Source organism: Mercenaria mercenaria, chromosome 11 (genome assembly GCF_021730395.1).
Source record: "Mercenaria mercenaria strain notata chromosome 11, MADL_Memer_1, whole genome shotgun sequence".
NCBI classification, from domain to species: domain Eukaryota; kingdom Metazoa; phylum Mollusca; class Bivalvia; order Venerida; family Veneridae; genus Mercenaria; species Mercenaria mercenaria.
The window spans coordinates 70,286,649-70,304,672 of NC_069371.1; the positions used below are offsets into that span (position 1 = coordinate 70,286,649).

Consider the following 18,024-nt stretch of genomic DNA (forward strand, 5'->3'; position numbering starts at 1 on the left):
TCGGGTGAAAAATCTTGATACGTTGTTTAGACTTATTTTAGAAAACAGCATCATTTTAGCCAGTAAAACAGAATGAGTTGTATGTAGGTACTTGAGAATAATTTTGAGAGATATTTTTGATGCCACATAACCAGCAGTAACTAGAACTTACCTTATTTTTTTTTGAATTCCTGTTTATTTTCTTTAGTGAGTATCTTATCATTTGAACTGTAATAAAAACTGCTTTAAAAGTCACTTCCTTTCAGGCTGCAGGCAGCGAGACACCGTAAGAGCGCCGTACGAGCCAACGAGCACCGTACGAGGTACGGCCGGGCTCATTGCAAGCTCCGCACGACTTATCTGCGATATCCGAACGGATATGCTACGATTGCATTTTCTAATTATCGGACGGGGCCCATAGGTTTTGTGACCAGACGCAACGATTCTACAGAGACCGTAAGGTTTCTAAAATTGGTAGACTCGTACGATTTTTAAAACCGTACGGACATCGAGTTGAGTTATGTTTCTTATGGGCAATATCTCCAGTCGCGTTAAATACAGGAAAGGTCAAAATGGTGGAAATCACTGCCGATTTGGATTTAAATGCTGATTTGTTTGCGAATATAAGACAAATTCAAACAAAACTTACATGTTCAATTCCTCATTGATTTTTGTAGAAATTAAAATAATTTCCAAAATTACGATTTTTTTGTGTGATTTAAACCTGTGTCTGCACTGTACATGATTAACGTTGCGATAAAACCAGTAACTTTACATGACGGTGTTCAGTGATTTACCCTCCATTATTTTGGTCCTTCGAGGTTTTGAAGGTTCGATTGTCCGTCATAAATATAAAAAATATCTGATCGTCGGATTATTTTAACTAGATGTCCGGTTACCTTACAGCTTGAACACTGGCTAGGCGCTGATTACGGGAAAGTGCTCTACCGACTGAGCTAAATGGCCGACTTACAGAAGTTCCTGTTTGATGTGACCAAGTTAGTACCGCGATATTTAGATCTGGTTCATATTACCCGTATTTACAGCATCTTTTTCTTCGTCTAGTTTGATCAAAAATTTTGCCACATAATTGTATGAAACGCTAACAGCATTGAAATAAATCGAGGACTATATACGGAAATCTAAAACAAGAGCGTTTGCATTTGGACAAACTAAACCGTTACCATTGAAAGCAACGTAAACCTTAACAATTGAAACTGATACAAAAATTGTCGTTGCGGACTTTCATATAGTTGATAAAAACAATGAGTCACTCACTCATTAGCTATGGAACAGCTGTTGATCTTGGAATTATTCCAGTCATAAATTCCTTGCACGAAGACCAATACACAAAAGTATGTGATGAATTTAAGGAAATGTTCAAGGGTTAGGAAAGTGTAGACAAATCAAATTTTACGTTGATAAAAGTGAAACATCTGTTGCACACACATCATGCCGTATTCCGTTTCATATAAGAGAAAACGTCGAATCGGAGTTGGGAAAAAATTAAATGCATTGATGTTACCGAAAAGGTTGAGTGTCCAACACCTTGGGTGTCATTGCACCTCAACCGAAATATTTTTCACAGCTTGAATGGATCAGCCATGTACTCAATAGTCGATATGACACAAGCATTTTACCAGCAAGAGCTGGCATCGGTGTCTAGATAATTTGACAACGTTTGCAACGCATGTAGGATTGAGACGATACAAGCTTTTGATTTTCGGTGTATCTTCAGCACCCCAGATATTTCAGTCGTAAATACGCAAAGTGCTCGATGGATTAGAAAGTGTGTTCAATATAGCTGATGATATAGTCGCGTACAGAACATAATTAAAATCTACGTGTTTTTTTATGCCACGCCCTAGCTGTCTTCTGATGTTGATGTAGCAAGTTATGATGTACATATACCGGTATATGAACTGCTTCTACCCATATATACAGTGTTTATATACGATGCTTCCATCTGTATTTGCGGTGATTTTAACTACATATATGATTGTTTCAACTGTCTATATGGTGCTTTTAATAGTATATGCGGTGATTCTATATGCATTTGGGTCTTTTTAACTTTATATGCGGTTCTTTCTACTGTATATGCGGTGCATTCAATTGTATATATTATAACTTTGTATCGGAATTACCTTATGTGCGGTGTTTTCAACTTCTATCAGTATATGAGGTACCTGCAACTGTATTTGCATTTCTTTTAAATTTACATGCGGTGATTTAAACTTTATATATGGTGCATTTTATTGTATTTGTGGTGCTTTCAACTGTATATACGATTCGTTTAATTGTGTATACTGTACCTATATATTTATATCCGGTGCTTTCAACTTTAATTGCGGTGCAAATAACATTATGTGAAAACTACATTATGAGATCGGAATATTACGACATTTAACTAAATGTTAAATGATGACACATGTTTATAAATAACAATGACATTGTATAAAATCCTATGTCAAATGTTATCGGCGATGCTCGTTAATTTTCGTGATAAACTTGATCTCATAATGTTGTTTCACCATAATGAAATTTGCACCGCATATACACTTGAAATCACCGCAAATAAAGTTAAAAGTACCGAATATGAAAGTCGAACCACTACACATAATGAAAAGAGGACCAACGAAAGGTGAAACAACCGCATATACCGTTAAAAGCACCGCATACACATTAGAACGCACCACATATAAAGCTAAAATCACAGTATGTGCAGCTGAAACCACCGCATGAAAATGTAAAATCAATCCATATACAGTTGCAAGTACCACGTAAACAGTAGAAAGCATATCATTTAAAGTTAAAAACACAGCATATGTAGTTTAACGTATCGCATATAAAGTCAAAAGCAAAACATATAATTTAAAAGTGAAAATCACCGTATATACAGATAAGAGCACCCCGCATAAGGTTAAATCCGCATAAAGTACAAAAAAATCCAAACACCATCAATTTATCTATTTTTTTTTATCTGTTCACATATTATTTACATGTACATAAACAGGTGATATTATAGGTCGACTGTTCAGTGAAAAACTATGTTATCTCCCTATATAAATCAATATAGTTAGCGTAGTGTTGCATTGAACCATTGATGTGTACTGGATTACTTAGCTAGCTGTGGTCAGTAATGCATGTACAAACAACATTTTAAATTAAATTTACATGGGGTTGTCTAATGCAATAACCAGAAACAATTTCGACCAAAAATCCGTACGAGTTTGTAGTATACATATTGTACTTTAACAAGAACTAAATTTTGTCTTTGTAATATGTGTTATAATGGAGTTTGACTGCGCTTAAATTTCAATATTTTGGGGTAAACTTTCGGTCTAAACGATACTCAAACATTTATCAAGCGGCGTAGGTACTATAAATCATCATATGCTACTATGGTTATGATAATGTGACCAACTGTTAAGGCTTTAGTGCAGTTTTCAAGAGAAAATACTCGGCCTGAAATTATGAACTGATACTGTGTTGTGACTATGGCGATGCCTTAATTGAGATCTCCAGTTACTGTTGCTTGTTTCAATGAAATCATTGTACAACAAATATTTTATTTCTTCTTTGAAATATTTCTGTTTTGTAGCCGGGTTTATTCTGTATGGATGTTGTTTGATTGGAGTAGACTCTGTAAGTTCAATGTCATGAAAAGTTTAATCAGATCTAGTTGGCACATCTGGATTACTTGTTTCAGCCGTTCTCTTTGTTGAGGTTCCAAATGAAAAAGTTTTTCATCTAGGTGTTGTAGAATGTCTAAATTCTGAAGTTTTTATTTGACCATAGGCAGTGCTGTTATCATGTTCAATATCACATTCAGTTGCATGTTAAATTTCCTCACTAACAGGTAAAATAACACTAACAGGTTATTGGACAGAGCTAATACTATAATGTATTCTTTTAACATATTTATATGACATAGCTGTTTTTGCTCGTGCCTCACATGAGTGTTTATAATATAATTAAGATCACTTGACTTCTTTTCAACAGTTTAAGGACCGTGATATCTAGCTTGTAATGGTTTTCCAGGGATATGTAAAAGTGCCAAAACTCTATCACCTGGTTTAAAACTTCCTTCTTCAGCACACTTATAATATCGTGATTTCATTTTGCTTTAATCAGATTGTAAATTTGAACGTGCTAATTCACAAGCTTTTGTCAATTTATTTATGAAATAAAAAACATATTGTAACAAATTTTAAGTTTTATCTTCTGAAAGAAATTTAACTTCAAGTAATTTTAACGGTCCACGGACAGTGTGACCAAGCACTAATTGAAATGAACTGAAGCAAAAAGATTCATCTCTGACAGCAAGTAGCAATAAATGAATATCTTCATCCCAGTTATTCTCTTTATTAAAGCAACATGTTGTAATCATATTTTTCAATGTTTGATGAAATCTTTCAAAGGCACATTGACTTTCTGGGTGATAGGCTAAAGATTTGTACTGTTTTAAGCCTAAGTTATAGAATAGTCATTGAAATATGTTAGACATAAAAACAGAACCTTGGTCATATTGTACAAATTAAGGGAGACGAACAAATTGGAAAAATATAGTTAAGGCCCTATAAATAACAATGGATTTGACATTAATTTTTTTTACAGAAATGTCAAAAGATACTGGTTCCCTGATCTGGTTTTCGGCAAGGGACCAACACAGTCCGTTATAATTCCACTGACAGGTTCATCAAATGCCGGTATTGGCTGAAGATGCGCCTTGGGTATTTTCTGATTAGGTTTGCCTACCATTTGACAAGTGTGACAAGACCTACAAAATTGGGACACATCAGATTTTAAAATATGCCAGTAAAAATTATTTAAGATTTTGTGGCATGTTTTATTTACACCCTAATGACCTGACATGGGCGTTTCGTCAGCCAGGGTAAGAATTTCGATAAAATTTTGGGACCACAACCTAGTAATTAACTGTTCATTCATCATCAGCAGAAACATGAAATAGCAAACATGTGAAGCTTCTTCTTCACTAAAAGCTTTTTTAAATATTAATGAAATTTCAGGATTATTCTTTTGTTTCGAATAAGCTGTGACTTTGACTGCGAGTTATGACATAGGTCAATGAAAGAGAAAGATCAGAGGAGTTGTCAGAGTCTGTTAGTTGAACAAACCATATTTGAAGATACAGAACTATATGTCTCAGTTTTGAATGTTTCATTGATAAAAGTATCAGAAAAATCAATGTCTGACACAAGATCATCCTCAATGGTTTCTTAGCCACAGAACGGGTAACTGCACAAGAAGAGTAAAGGTCAGGAATTTCCTGATCAACTGGATCAGGATTTTGATCCAAAGAAGGTGTGTCAGTTACAAGTGGATTTACCAATACCTTATCTCCAGCTAGGTCATATCCTAACAATAAATGGTCACCTTTAATTAAGTGGTAAGTCAGGCCTAATACCCACAGTCATAGGGCCAGTAACTAAATCTGATGTTAGAGAGAAACATTCAGAGATAATGTGTCCAGAGGTAATGTGTCCAGGTATCTTGCAATAGCTGCAAGTATGCAGTAGGGTTTTTCAGCTGGTTTATTACATCTAAAATTTGATTTTTGAGCTCTTCCTGTATTAGAATTATTACTTCCCTTTTTCTCTTCCTCTCTTTTTCATTTTTTTTCTCTCCTAACCGTATTTTTCTCTCCCTTTCTCATTTTTGGAATTCCAACTTAAATTGCATTTCTCTTAGTTTTAAATCAGAATGAGTTTCTACAATAAATTACTCATCAGATGAATAAAAATAATGTCTTCATTCATAAAATATTGAACAATCATAATCCTAATTTCTTGTTTGATCATTGATGACTTTACTTCAGAAATGTTATAATGTTTGGCAAGTAGTAGTAAATCAAATTTCTTAGCTAACTAAAACATCTCTTGGGATGGCTCAGCAACAAACTTATCAAAATCAAACGACATTATGATAGCTGCTGATATGCGTACTGTACCACAAAACAAAATTAAGAAGTTTATTCCATACAAAGTTATCTGTACAATTTAGCTAAGATGTCTCAGAATATTTATTCAAAAGTGTAACAATCAATGGTTGATCCCGGACGAGCCCCCAATTTCTGTTACGTCAAAGGGTAACAATTCTTATTACAGTAAGTAAAAGTAACAGAAAAACAAACCAGCAACTATTTACAATAACAAAATTTTATTCACGAAAGTAACAATTCAAATGCCTTCTAACCGTCAAATAGCCGTAAAATCCAATCAAAAGTGCAAAAATAGTCCAAATCCTGTCCTGGTTGAATTTAAATCCAATGAGTAATGATTTAATAATATTCACAAATCAAAACTGTATTCAAATAAGTCCAAAGATAATAATTCATCTCTTCAAAGTCCACAATGTTAATGTAATTCTATCAAATGTCAAATATCCAAACTGGTAATATTATGTTATTAAGAATTACAGGAAAGTTTTCAGTTATATCTATGACTGAAGGTTCTCCCATGTCCCAAGACAGCTCCCTATTTAATGTGAAACACCATAGAATATTAGGAAGGAACTTATTTAAATGATGTCTCAAAACTAGGTCAATAGACAATGACTCGTCAATAAAGTAAAGCCTAAAGGGAAATGACATATACGTAACAATAAATTAAATTTGGACTTAATTCACCAATTCGTATGCATTCTAATTTCAGCCCAACTGGAGCAATCATCATGATGCTGTTCATGTTCTTTATGGTTGTTGTTTTGCTCAACATACTGATTGCACAGTTGATAAATACATGTCAAAGAATCGAAAATTCCTCCATAAAGGGGTTCTATCTTCGAAGAGCGAAAATAATTGCTCGTATGGAACGAGAACAAACGCCAATACCTTGTTTACCATGCGCTAATGTAAGTACTTGGTTTTCCATCTAGACTTTAATCAATCATGCAATGTTGTTTCTTTCGTTGTTGAATATCTACATAACAAGTTTTATGAGTTAGAAACCATATGTATGGCGGAGTTGCTGTCAATGTCGTTTTAAAGAAGACAGGTAAGTCACCAAGGCAGCATATTTCGCAAATATATTTTTAGTGCGTAATATTCCTGGTTCCAAGGTTCTATCAAAATGAAGATTTTACATGAAAAACGCCAAAATAGTCTCATTATATATACATTTTTATACCCCTACAAACGAAGTTTGGGGGGTATATAGGAGTGAGCTTGTTGGTTGGTCGGTCGGTCTGTCGGTCGATCCGTCCGTCCGTTGGTTTTCATGGTTTCCGGACAATGACCCATGAAAGGCTTGAAAGATTTTAATAATTTTTGGTACATAAGTGTAATATCATAAAATACGGGTCAAATTTGACTTTGAGGTCAGTTGGTCGAAGGACCAGGTCACAATGACCCGGAACGGTTTCAGGATGAAAATTTAAAAGTGCTTGGGTTAGGATCATAAATTTTGGTACACAGGTGTAACATCATAAAAGACAAGTCAAGTTCGACTTTGAGGTCAGAAGGTCAAAGGTCAATGTCACAAGGACAAGGCACAGTTAAACAGTTTCCGGATGATAACTTGAGAACGCTTAAGCCTAGGATCATGAAAGTTGATAGGGAGGCTGGTCATGACCAGCAGATGACCTCTAGTGAATTTGACGTCAGTAGATTAAAGGTCAAGGTTACAGTGACCCAGAACAGTTAAATGGTTTCTGGACGGTAACTTGAGAATGCTTGGTGTAAGGAAAATGAAATTTGATATGAAGATTGGGCATGACTAGCAGATAACCCCTATTGATTTTAAGTTTAGTAGGTCAAATGACAAGGTCAAAGTGACCCGGAACATTTAAACCGTTTCCGGACAATAACTTTAGAAAGCTTGGGCCTAGGATCATGAAACTTAATAGGGAGGTTGGTCATGACCATGACCCCTATTGATTTTGAGGTCAGTAGGTCAAAGGTCAAGGTCACATTGACCCAGAACAGTAGATTTGTTTGCAGGGTTGACAGATTTAAATTATTTTTGATACAGAGGTGTAACATCATCAAATATAGAACAAGTTCGACTTTGACATTGGCTTACTTATGTGACAAGGCCGTATTGTGGGGGTATAATTCGTCATTCCTGTGACACCTCTAGTTTGATATCCAATAGCCTTCTTATATTTTGCAATGTCAGAGAACTACACTTTTATATTGGCTTACCTATTTCACAAATTGATCCGGTAGCCATTCAACCAGTAGAGCCAATAATATTTTAAATACATTCCGTTTCTATGTTGGCCAAACATCAAGCAGAATTTAAATCGATTGTAAATTCAATCACCGTTTCCGTTGTACTTAAGGTATAGTATATACGAAGTGTATCAAAAATAACATAAACTTTTTCTCTAGCCTTTATATACTGCAATGAAGCAAAACAAGAAATATATCATCAAGATTTGCAATCTTTTTACTAACTACATTGCAAATTTGACCTGATTATGACCATGCAATCAGGAGTTATGCCTCCGATAAAACAGTCACTTAAAACTTACATGGATCCGGCGCATGGCGATCATATTTCTCTGATGTTAACGAAGTCGTGCCTTCATTGTTATGCTTTCATTAAGTTTGCATTGATAATAATAATTAAAATTTTTGAATTAATTCATATTATTTTAATTTCTTTTATAAATTTTCATGACCAATACTTAAGTCATAATAAGTTGTTTGGTTAGAATACTAAAAATTATGAACACTATACCACGCATCTCGAACGGGGTACTCAACGTGAGTACTTGGTCTTATTTTACGGCGTCATACATTGGCGTTAACTTCCATTCGCAGATTTTCTGTTTTCTCCCTCCACCTTTGCTGCCTTTAAGCTATTCTAGACCATTTGAGAAACGATTGTACCGCTTAAAGATAAAAACACAGATGACTGAACATTGTTGTGGCGTCTGATTCATTAGTTTATGAATTTCAGTTGCTGTTTGCCAAATTTCGCCATAACTAAGCAACTGTCTTATTATCTGTGTGAGTCAATGTTGACATTATATGCATTATAAACAGTAATACTTACATAGTTCAAACGTTATTTTCTTCCGCCTCCCACGTCGGAATGACGCCATACCCTAGGTGCATGTCGCTATGATGTGTTGCTGCACTTTGACGCATTTTTGGGCAAACAAGTATACTATTAGTGCGGACAATAGCGATCGAATTCAAATCACGACAGATCAAAAAGCGTTATGCGTAGCTATGCTAATAAAAACGTTCGACGCGCTTCGCCTATCAGCAAAAATTGTATAAGAATGCATGACCAAACTAAAGAAAGATTGTGAATTACAACTATATACTTCACATTGTTATTTACACAATATGCGACATTTGACAGCAAAATTCTACGTTTCTTTTGAACAGCCCTCGTACAAAAAGCCTCGGAGGGTATCTCTAAAAATTCGTAAATTGGAATATTTCCTATTTTGAATATGACAAAATGGTAATATTGAGTGCAAATCTTAAGTCAGTATGTCTGTTGCAGACTTCCATGCTTTTTCGTCTCACATCTTTATCTGTTCAGTTTCTAAAAAAAAAACAAGATTGATTTTCATAAAGCAAGTATCAATCCCATACCTCCAGAAAGAGATTCAGACTGTCCAGCCTGGGTCAGTAGTCCAAGGTCACATTGGTCAAATTGCATGATCACAAGTTTTCATGAAAGCGGCGTCTCTGGTATTAATCGTCTTTAGCGAGAGCTCAAGTTCAGACAAATCATTTTTATACTATAGCCTATCATGTTCAAAATTACACACAGCATATTAGCTCTCAGTCTATCCAAACAAGACATTTTGTTAAAATATGTTTCACGAATAAAAATTTCCTATTGAGGTGTAAGTCAGGTCATCACTCTTAATTTTATGTTATGAAAGACAAGCGTATTCGTAATTTATTCTTTAAAGGATGATAATACAGAATTCTCCCAGACATTATTTTGATGCTTGTCTTGGTTAGATTGCGGAATCAAACGGCAATTTTTGTGTTAAATGGTGCCGTCGCGAAACTGCAATTCCCAGTGCATGCGTCTGATATAGGTGCTATGGCGACAAAAGTAAACGCCAAATACCGCAGTTCAAAAATATTATTGTTATGTTTCTATGTTAAAATAACACTAATTACCGTAGTTTTACGCGTGAAAACGTCGTTTGCACAATAAGACGTAATTTTAGCGTAAGTACGTCATTTCAATTCAAACTTTCACGCTCGCATTACGTGTTTGTATTGAACATTGCGCTAACACCAAACAAACGCTAGAGCGAAACATTACGCCTGAAGACAAGATGAAACTGCGGATGAATATACAGTTTTGTGTGAATCTACAGAAGAGCCATCGGAAACAATCAAAATGCTGGCGGCGGGATCAGGAAAACTCATGTAGCAAGATCACTTGTTTAGAAATGGCATACGAGATTTAGGGAAGGAAAACAGTTTCGGACGATGATAGAAGCGTGTGACCAATAGTAAAGGCACGAAAGTGCGACGTTACGGCTGTTAAGGCGATAATAGAAGGAGACAGGCGGTCAACATTGAACGACATTTCAAAGGAAACAGACTTAGGGTACGGCCGGTTCAGTGAATTTTTACCCAGGACCTAAACATAACACGTGTAAGTTCGCGATGGGGGCCACGACTCCTGAACGACATTGAGATCACTCGTAGGGTTGAGGCACCCTGGAAGTTTCTGTCCAGCTCTTACCATAAGGGCGAGTCCTTCTTGGGACGGATTGTAACTACAGACGAGGTATAGCTGTTTCACTTTTACCCGGAGACAAAACAGCTATCGAGCCAGTGGAAGTTGACAGGGTCACCGCCACTGAAGAAATCAATGTGTAGCGAATCAGTGGGAAAACACATGTTTGTTATCTTCTTCGTCTGACGGCCCATTCCTGTGTCATGAGATCCCAAGCGGACAGACAATTACAGCCACATATTATTCAAAGGTTTGTATAAAATATAATTAGTTAATATAGATAACGATGTTTTTGTTAAATTGAAATATTTTAACCATTTTACACAATGTAAATTCAATAGATATGAATTATGTTTTATTAGGAGTTGAGTTCCTTATTCTTTTATCGTTAAATTTTCAGGCGATTCGACGATACCTTACACGTGCACTCCAATGGAAGCGACCGGACGGATATGATGGCGGACTGATCTTCCATCAAGACAATGCCCCCGCACATGCGTCAGCCGAAGTGCAGACGACACTGTCAATCCAACTTGAGGCTGAGGTTTTGCAGCATGCGCCTTACTCACCCGATCTCGCACCATGTGATTTCGCTCTTTTTCCGACGCTAAAGAAGGACTTAAAGGGCGTAATATTTTAGCATAGTCGATATTTGTATAAGAGTTTATAAAATAAATATTTACTTTCTTTTCCTTAAGCCTTAGTGTTTACTTTAAGACATCTAAAAAATTAGATTCAAGGTATGTTTTAGTTCTAGCAGACAAGGCGGTCAACAGTGTTATCATCATCTGAAACTGACTCTTTATTATTGTTAACAAAATGAATAAATAGTACAAAAGTTTATATACTGAGTCCTTCGCTAGAACATCATTATGTTACTCATAACCTCACTGAAAAACCATGTTTCAGGTACAAAAGTTAAACAATTGCTATTAAAAAGTTAAACATTTGCTGCTACCTCTGTTCCTAGCGCAAGTTAAAAACGTGTCAGTTAATATTTGCCTTAAAAAGTATTTTTTTTAAATTTTTTTTGTACATTTTGAGTTCGAAAACTGTAATTTTTCTCCTTTTTTTTGGCTTTGTTTTGAGGCCAATCGCTTTGTAAGATCTGTTGAAATTCACCAGTACCTCTTAGAAAAAAAATGAAAACTCATCAACTAGAACAGAAACTTCAAGTAATCAAAAACTCCTTGAAAATTACCTTGCACTCCAGAATGAGCATAGTCAATTCACCAGATTCCTGCATACACATCTCTCAGATTTTTTTATCGACGTACGCCAAAACGAATGGGCAGGAGTACGAACCTGTAACATTGAGAAGTATGCTGAGTAGCTTCGAACGATATTTAAAGTGTTACAATTTATGGCATAAGTCTTATCACAGAGTAAACAAAAAGACTTTAAAAAGCAAGGTCATGGTAATAAAAGATATTAGGTAAGGGTAGATTTCTCGGAAGCACAGAACACTAAAAACACAGCCTTAGAGCCACGCATTGGCAAAGTAGGCCCACAACTAAAACAAGCTGTAACGGAAAAATATTAAAGAAGGGTTGCTTCAAAAATCCAACAAGTACATTTAAATTTTATGCAAAATATAGATAGAGGGGCGGGGGGGGGGAGGGGTTGGGAGGGGTAAGGGGTAGAAAGGGGAGGAGGAGGTTGAAGGGAAAAGTAGAACAAGGATGAATATACAAAGGGAATACTACGCTCCTTAATCACAGTTACACTACAACGTAAACAAGAACAGCACAGACATTCATGTACCAAAGATAAACACACACAGCCACACCAAACTAACTAACATAGATGAACAGACAAGTAAGATACAACAACACTGTCCGGCACCGCCCAGGACAAACAAGCACACAAACGCACACATATAGCAGAAAAAACAATCGTATACCGCCTTAGGATTCCGACAGCCAAAATAAAGTGGGGTACGAAAAGTTACTCATAGTAAAGAGGAAGGGGATGCCAAAACAAGGTAGCGCAATTGCAAGGAGAAAGGATGGGGCGATAGGGGGAGTGAGGAGAAGGAGGAAAAAACGCTAACAACAAACAAGACAACATACGCAACACAAAATACAACACAGACAGAAAACCAGTTGAAAATAGGGGCACCGCCTGCAGCACGGTCACATGCCGCTGATGAAATTACTGATGAAGAAATTGATCTTTTATGACGGCCATCATGCTGATCGTGGTCTGCACTGTTCGCTATACAGTCAATAAATTTTCAGTGAACACCCCTTTGAATAATATTTGGATCTGCCCAAATTGAATGGTGGACAAGTCCATTTTAGACATTTAGCAGGGTAAATGTTAAAATGTCACAGCTGATTTGTGTGAGATCATAACGGAAATTTAAGTATATATGCAAATGTTGAACCAGTTGCATTGTGTAATGAGAAAATAAAGACAAAACATGAACTAAATTCCTTACAAATATACCGGATCCCAGGATACAAGAACATGATTATGAGAAAATATATGTAAAATGTAATTATAAAGTTACTACAAGTTTTGGCAGGGGATGCAATAGGAAGCCAATCAGAAATATTAAGATAAAACGTTCTTTCCCTTATTGACAATAGATGTCGCTTCAGATTCTTAGACATCCATCTAAATGCGCACTCAGATTGGCTTTTTCCACTTACTATTGTTATTTCTGAGAAAAAATCAGTTTTGGGGGTCACAAGTTGTTGGACCAAAGCATGTGCTGCAACTCTCATCGTTGGGAGTCCAGGTCCCCTGTCCCCAAATCTCTTATGCCTATGTCATTAGAACAATATTAGACCAATATCAAGATCAAAATAGTCCTTGGTAAAAATTCCTAATCGTGAAATATAATACACTGTAATTAGGAACGTTACAAAACGTGAATTATCAAGAGCATATTTCCGTAAGTCAGATGACACATACTGTTTTACATTTCTAGATTTAAAACTAGCATTTATTAGTCTCCTAACTTTTAAAAACCTGTTTTGGGGACTATAAGATTGCGCGTTTCCGTCCGTTCGTCATTTCATCTGTCCGTCCGTCCGCAATTTCGTATCCGTTCCATTACTCTTATGGAACAAGGTCTGTTTCGTGTCAGGTCTAGAACTCTGTCATCCATCAAGGGTTTACAATATTACTCGGCATAAATGTTCCCCATGATAACACGACACTCAGAACCCTAGTTTGAAGTTCAGGGTCACACTTGGTCAAAAGTCAATATTTTTCCCCGTCCAGTCTCTAACTTTGTCATTGCAAAACAGAATTTGAATATTAGTTGGGACAACTTGATGAGACAACGTGTCATGTGCGAAACCCGAACCATTTACTGAAAGATCAAGGTCACTCTTGGAAGTCAAAGGCCAAAATAGCTTTTTTCCTGTCCGGTCTGTAACTCAACAATCCACAAAGGGATTTTGATATTACTTGGCACAAATATACCACATGATAAGATAATGTGTAATGCTCAACACATAGACCCCTAACTCAAAGGTCAAGATCACACTTGGTGGTCAAAGTTCGATAGGTTTTTTTTCCTCTATGAACAATAACTCTGTCATCTATGAAGGGATTTATTTGACTTAGCACAGATGTTTTCTATAATGAGACAACTTGTCTTACGCAACCCCTTATCCCTAACTCAAAGGTCAAGGTCATTGTTAGAGGTCAAAAGTCAATAGGATTTTTTTTCCTTTCTGCCCCATAACTCTGTCATCAATAAAGTGATTTTAGTATTACTTGACAAAAATGTTCACCATAATGAGACAATGTGTCATGCGCAATACCCAAATCCCTAGTAAAAAGGTCATGGTCACACCTAAAAGTCAAAATTCTGTAAAATATTTTTATATAAGCTCATGTGTCATATGGACCCAATTAAAAATGTTGGTGTATTTTCATCAGAATTACTTCCCTTTGATATGATGATTTCCTACATTTTTTCTCATATTTTCCTACCAATTTCAAAAAGAAATGACATTAAAATTGAAATAAAATACTTTTTCATATTTATAGGTTATAATGCAGTAATTCGGTCCAAAATGTGCTTCCGTGGTGTAGAAAGAAGTCCCTAATAAATAGATCCTAATTTTTCCATTTTTCGCGCATTTGCGCGTAAATCGGGGGCCAAATGTGCATTATTTCACTCGTGGGATGAATTAACATAAAATAGGACACGTTTCATGGTAATACTCGCATGTTTTCGAGTTGTTTACTTGAAAACGAAAGTAGGGTGTTTATTGTGCGGACCGCTTTCTGAAATGCGGCAATATGAGGGTACCTGACTTCAGTTGACTTGCATTTCACTGCTTACTATTCAACACCCCTTTTTCTTTTCGTTTTCTTGAAGCAAATGTATGGATATCTTGTGGGAAATAGGTCTACGACGGAGTGAAAATCTAGAAACTGTAACGAAATTGGTCTGAAGTAGCTGAATTTTATATGACACAAAGAACAATTTCTTTTATTGGTATATAGCCTATAGATGTTATGAAACAATCAACAACTGTAGATGTTTGTATATGCATATTTTAATCCAAGCGCTGTGTTATAACATATTGTATATGTTATACCATTATTGACAGATCATTATGTTATACTGCAGTAGAGGAAAATAAGTGTCTTCCAGTAGGGGACTTTGTATTGCATGGCAATATTTCATTAATTTGTTTGTTTAGTAAGATACAATAAGATTCTGTTAAAAAGTATTTCAAAGTGTAACCCGACTTCGAAATTGATAATCATAAATATTGTAGTATGACACATTACATGAATTCAAGAATAAACATTTGGTGTTACTTATAGGTAAAGCAAAGGAAGAAATGTTACGAATGTAGAATCAAAATGGACAGAAGAATAGAGGATATGAATGGTTCTACGATTTTGAACGATGATCCCTGGGCAATGCTTCAAAATGTAGAACAAGGTTTGAGGAAACTGTCAGAAAATGTCAACGTTTCTAGAGAAGGAGCCGAAGGAAAATTCGAGGTAAACAGAACAACCATGGTCAGTAAAACTGCCGAACTCAGCAATCAGGTAGAAAAACTTCAAGAAACATTGGACGACATGAATTATAAGATTGGTATTGTCATTGGAATTACACAATCCATCCTAGAAAAGCAACTGCATCACAAAATGGCTGAAGTAATGAATAAGATCACCGACGACCTAATGCAGCAAATTGAAAAAGAAAAGAGAGAAAGAAAACGTGCAAGGACGACAAGATGCTTTATTTGTTCATTGTTTGATAAAAGATGTACCCATACATAACATTCCTTAGTGACGTGAGACAAATTTCTATTAACTGATACTCTACTAAGACGAGCAGTTGCATCATGCTATTTTGTGTAAAAACTAACACATTTTTGTCCACGTAACTACAGATAGAAACTTATATAAAAGCAAATCCTTTAAGGTTTTCAGTATACAAAATCAGTCAGTACAAAATCAGTCAGAGCATTATAGTGTATTTATAAAACATGTCTTTGCTCAAGTCAAAGAAATAGACTATTTAAGGTTCGTGTTATCAAATGAGGTAAAAATGGGATAATTCTATCTGTATCAACTTTACTTTTGTTGTAACACATTCGTACACTGAACAGTTTTCCTTTTTCAATAGATTAAATGAGTGTCTAGCAACCGGAAAAGTTGGCAAAAGTTGGCGAAAATCTTAGATTCTTTAAACTACAGTCGTAGTTTACAATTGATCTTTTGCTATATATTGAACATGTATGATTCCGTTTTTTCAGTAGTGTAAATAACTGAAATATCCATAAAATCCAATTTATATGTCTACTGTATATGTATAGTAGGTTAATAAGATAGAAGGCAGTACCATTTACTGATGAGATAATATAGTTCCATTCAAATAACTAAATAACACATAATGTATTGCGTAGGTGTGCTTTAAGACAGACAGGCGCATACCTTAGCATTCCAAATAACTAAAATAATATGGTTATTAAATTAATAAGGCTTGTATACAATTCAATACAAATCGAGGCAGTAACATAATATTCTATTTAGATACTGAGGGGTCCACAGAATGCTCATGTTACACGCAAGACACATCTGCGTCAAATTCTATTCCAAAACTCAAAAGAGGCTACATTCAGAGGGGCTGTACTAGTTAACACGACGGATGTTTAGATTCTGAGTTAAGTAAAGGTTTTTGTGTCGATTAATGAGTTGGGTCTACCAGTTCGGCTATATGGTGTATATATATTGTTTAGATGAAATAAAAAACTGGATCTAAATTTCACACTTGCTACAGCTGTTTTTTAAAGAAAAAAAAAACTGATTGTATTTAACTACAACTTTTTACGTACAGATATGCACATTTGTAAATAATTCAAAATATATATTCGATGAAATTTGGGAAGGATATATGGCCTAATTAGTTACGTCCATCATTATATCAGTGCACAAGACACGAGTCTGTGTGTCATGTCTCGGTTGTTAGCGTACTTTTCCAGAACGAGAACTTTGAGGTCTTTAGAGCAGCTTTTATGGAGGAGTCTGTAGACAGTGAACCAACATTGCCTTTAGTGGATCACACAGTAATAATATAGATTAAAACAAGAACAAATCTGACCGAAATGCTGGTGAAATAACATTAAGACTGTTAATGTGTTCTATGTCCATTATGGATTTCATAAGCATGAAATCTATGCATCTTATAAGTAGAGTGAATTAAATATTATTGTTTATCATTTTTACATTGTTAAATGCTTGAAATGTTTAACTCTTTTGTTTAGCGGGAACATTTAGTAATACTAAATAACAAAACTTTTTTTACATTTTCACATTTAGTTACCTGATTAAACTTAACAGCTCACAACCTTTAGAAATACATATAAAAGCTTTGTTTGATTAATAGCTTTTGTAATTAAGTGTGTTAAAATATCCATGTTTAGAACGGAACCTGGTTGTGATTTTAATTTTCACATTAAAACAATACAACTTTTGTCTTAAGTCTTAATCTAAAATCTTTTATCAAGATCATACGTTTCAAAGTTACGTGTACCATACACTGTTCCTCAATGACTTTCTATATCATAACGACATCTATATATATTGTTCTTAAAACGCATTGTTAAAATGATTAAATATTCACATGAAATTGTCTTCGGTAGACAGTTTGTAGTAAAAATGAAGAACAAGCTAGCTCTTTGCCATATATTTCATTAGAAATACAATTTTGTAGCTGTGTATGAAGACCATTTTGTTAATTGTGCAGAAATGTTTGGGTGATTTTTTTTTAAAAAAGTGGATCGTTATGCTTACCAGATATTCGTGCGAAGATTAAGAATATGATTGTTTCTTTCTTATTTTCTACTTGGTGACCTAGAACCGAGAC

At 35.2% G+C, this 18,024-nt stretch overlaps 1 protein-coding gene across 1 annotated transcript in view; it reads left to right on the forward strand.

Moving 5' to 3' along the window:
• Window positions 1-17,639, forward strand: part of LOC123531960 (uncharacterized) — a 142,294-nt gene extending 124,655 nt beyond the window's left edge. Inside the window, exons 14-15 of the mRNA XM_045313280.2 lie at window positions 6,654-6,852; window positions 15,471-17,639. Coding sequence (XP_045169215.2) covers window positions 6,654-6,852; window positions 15,471-15,935 — 664 coding nt within the window. The 3' untranslated portion in view covers window positions 15,936-17,639. The remainder of the gene's footprint in view (window positions 1-6,653; window positions 6,853-15,470) is intronic.
• Window positions 17,640-18,024: the final 385 nt, after the last annotated feature.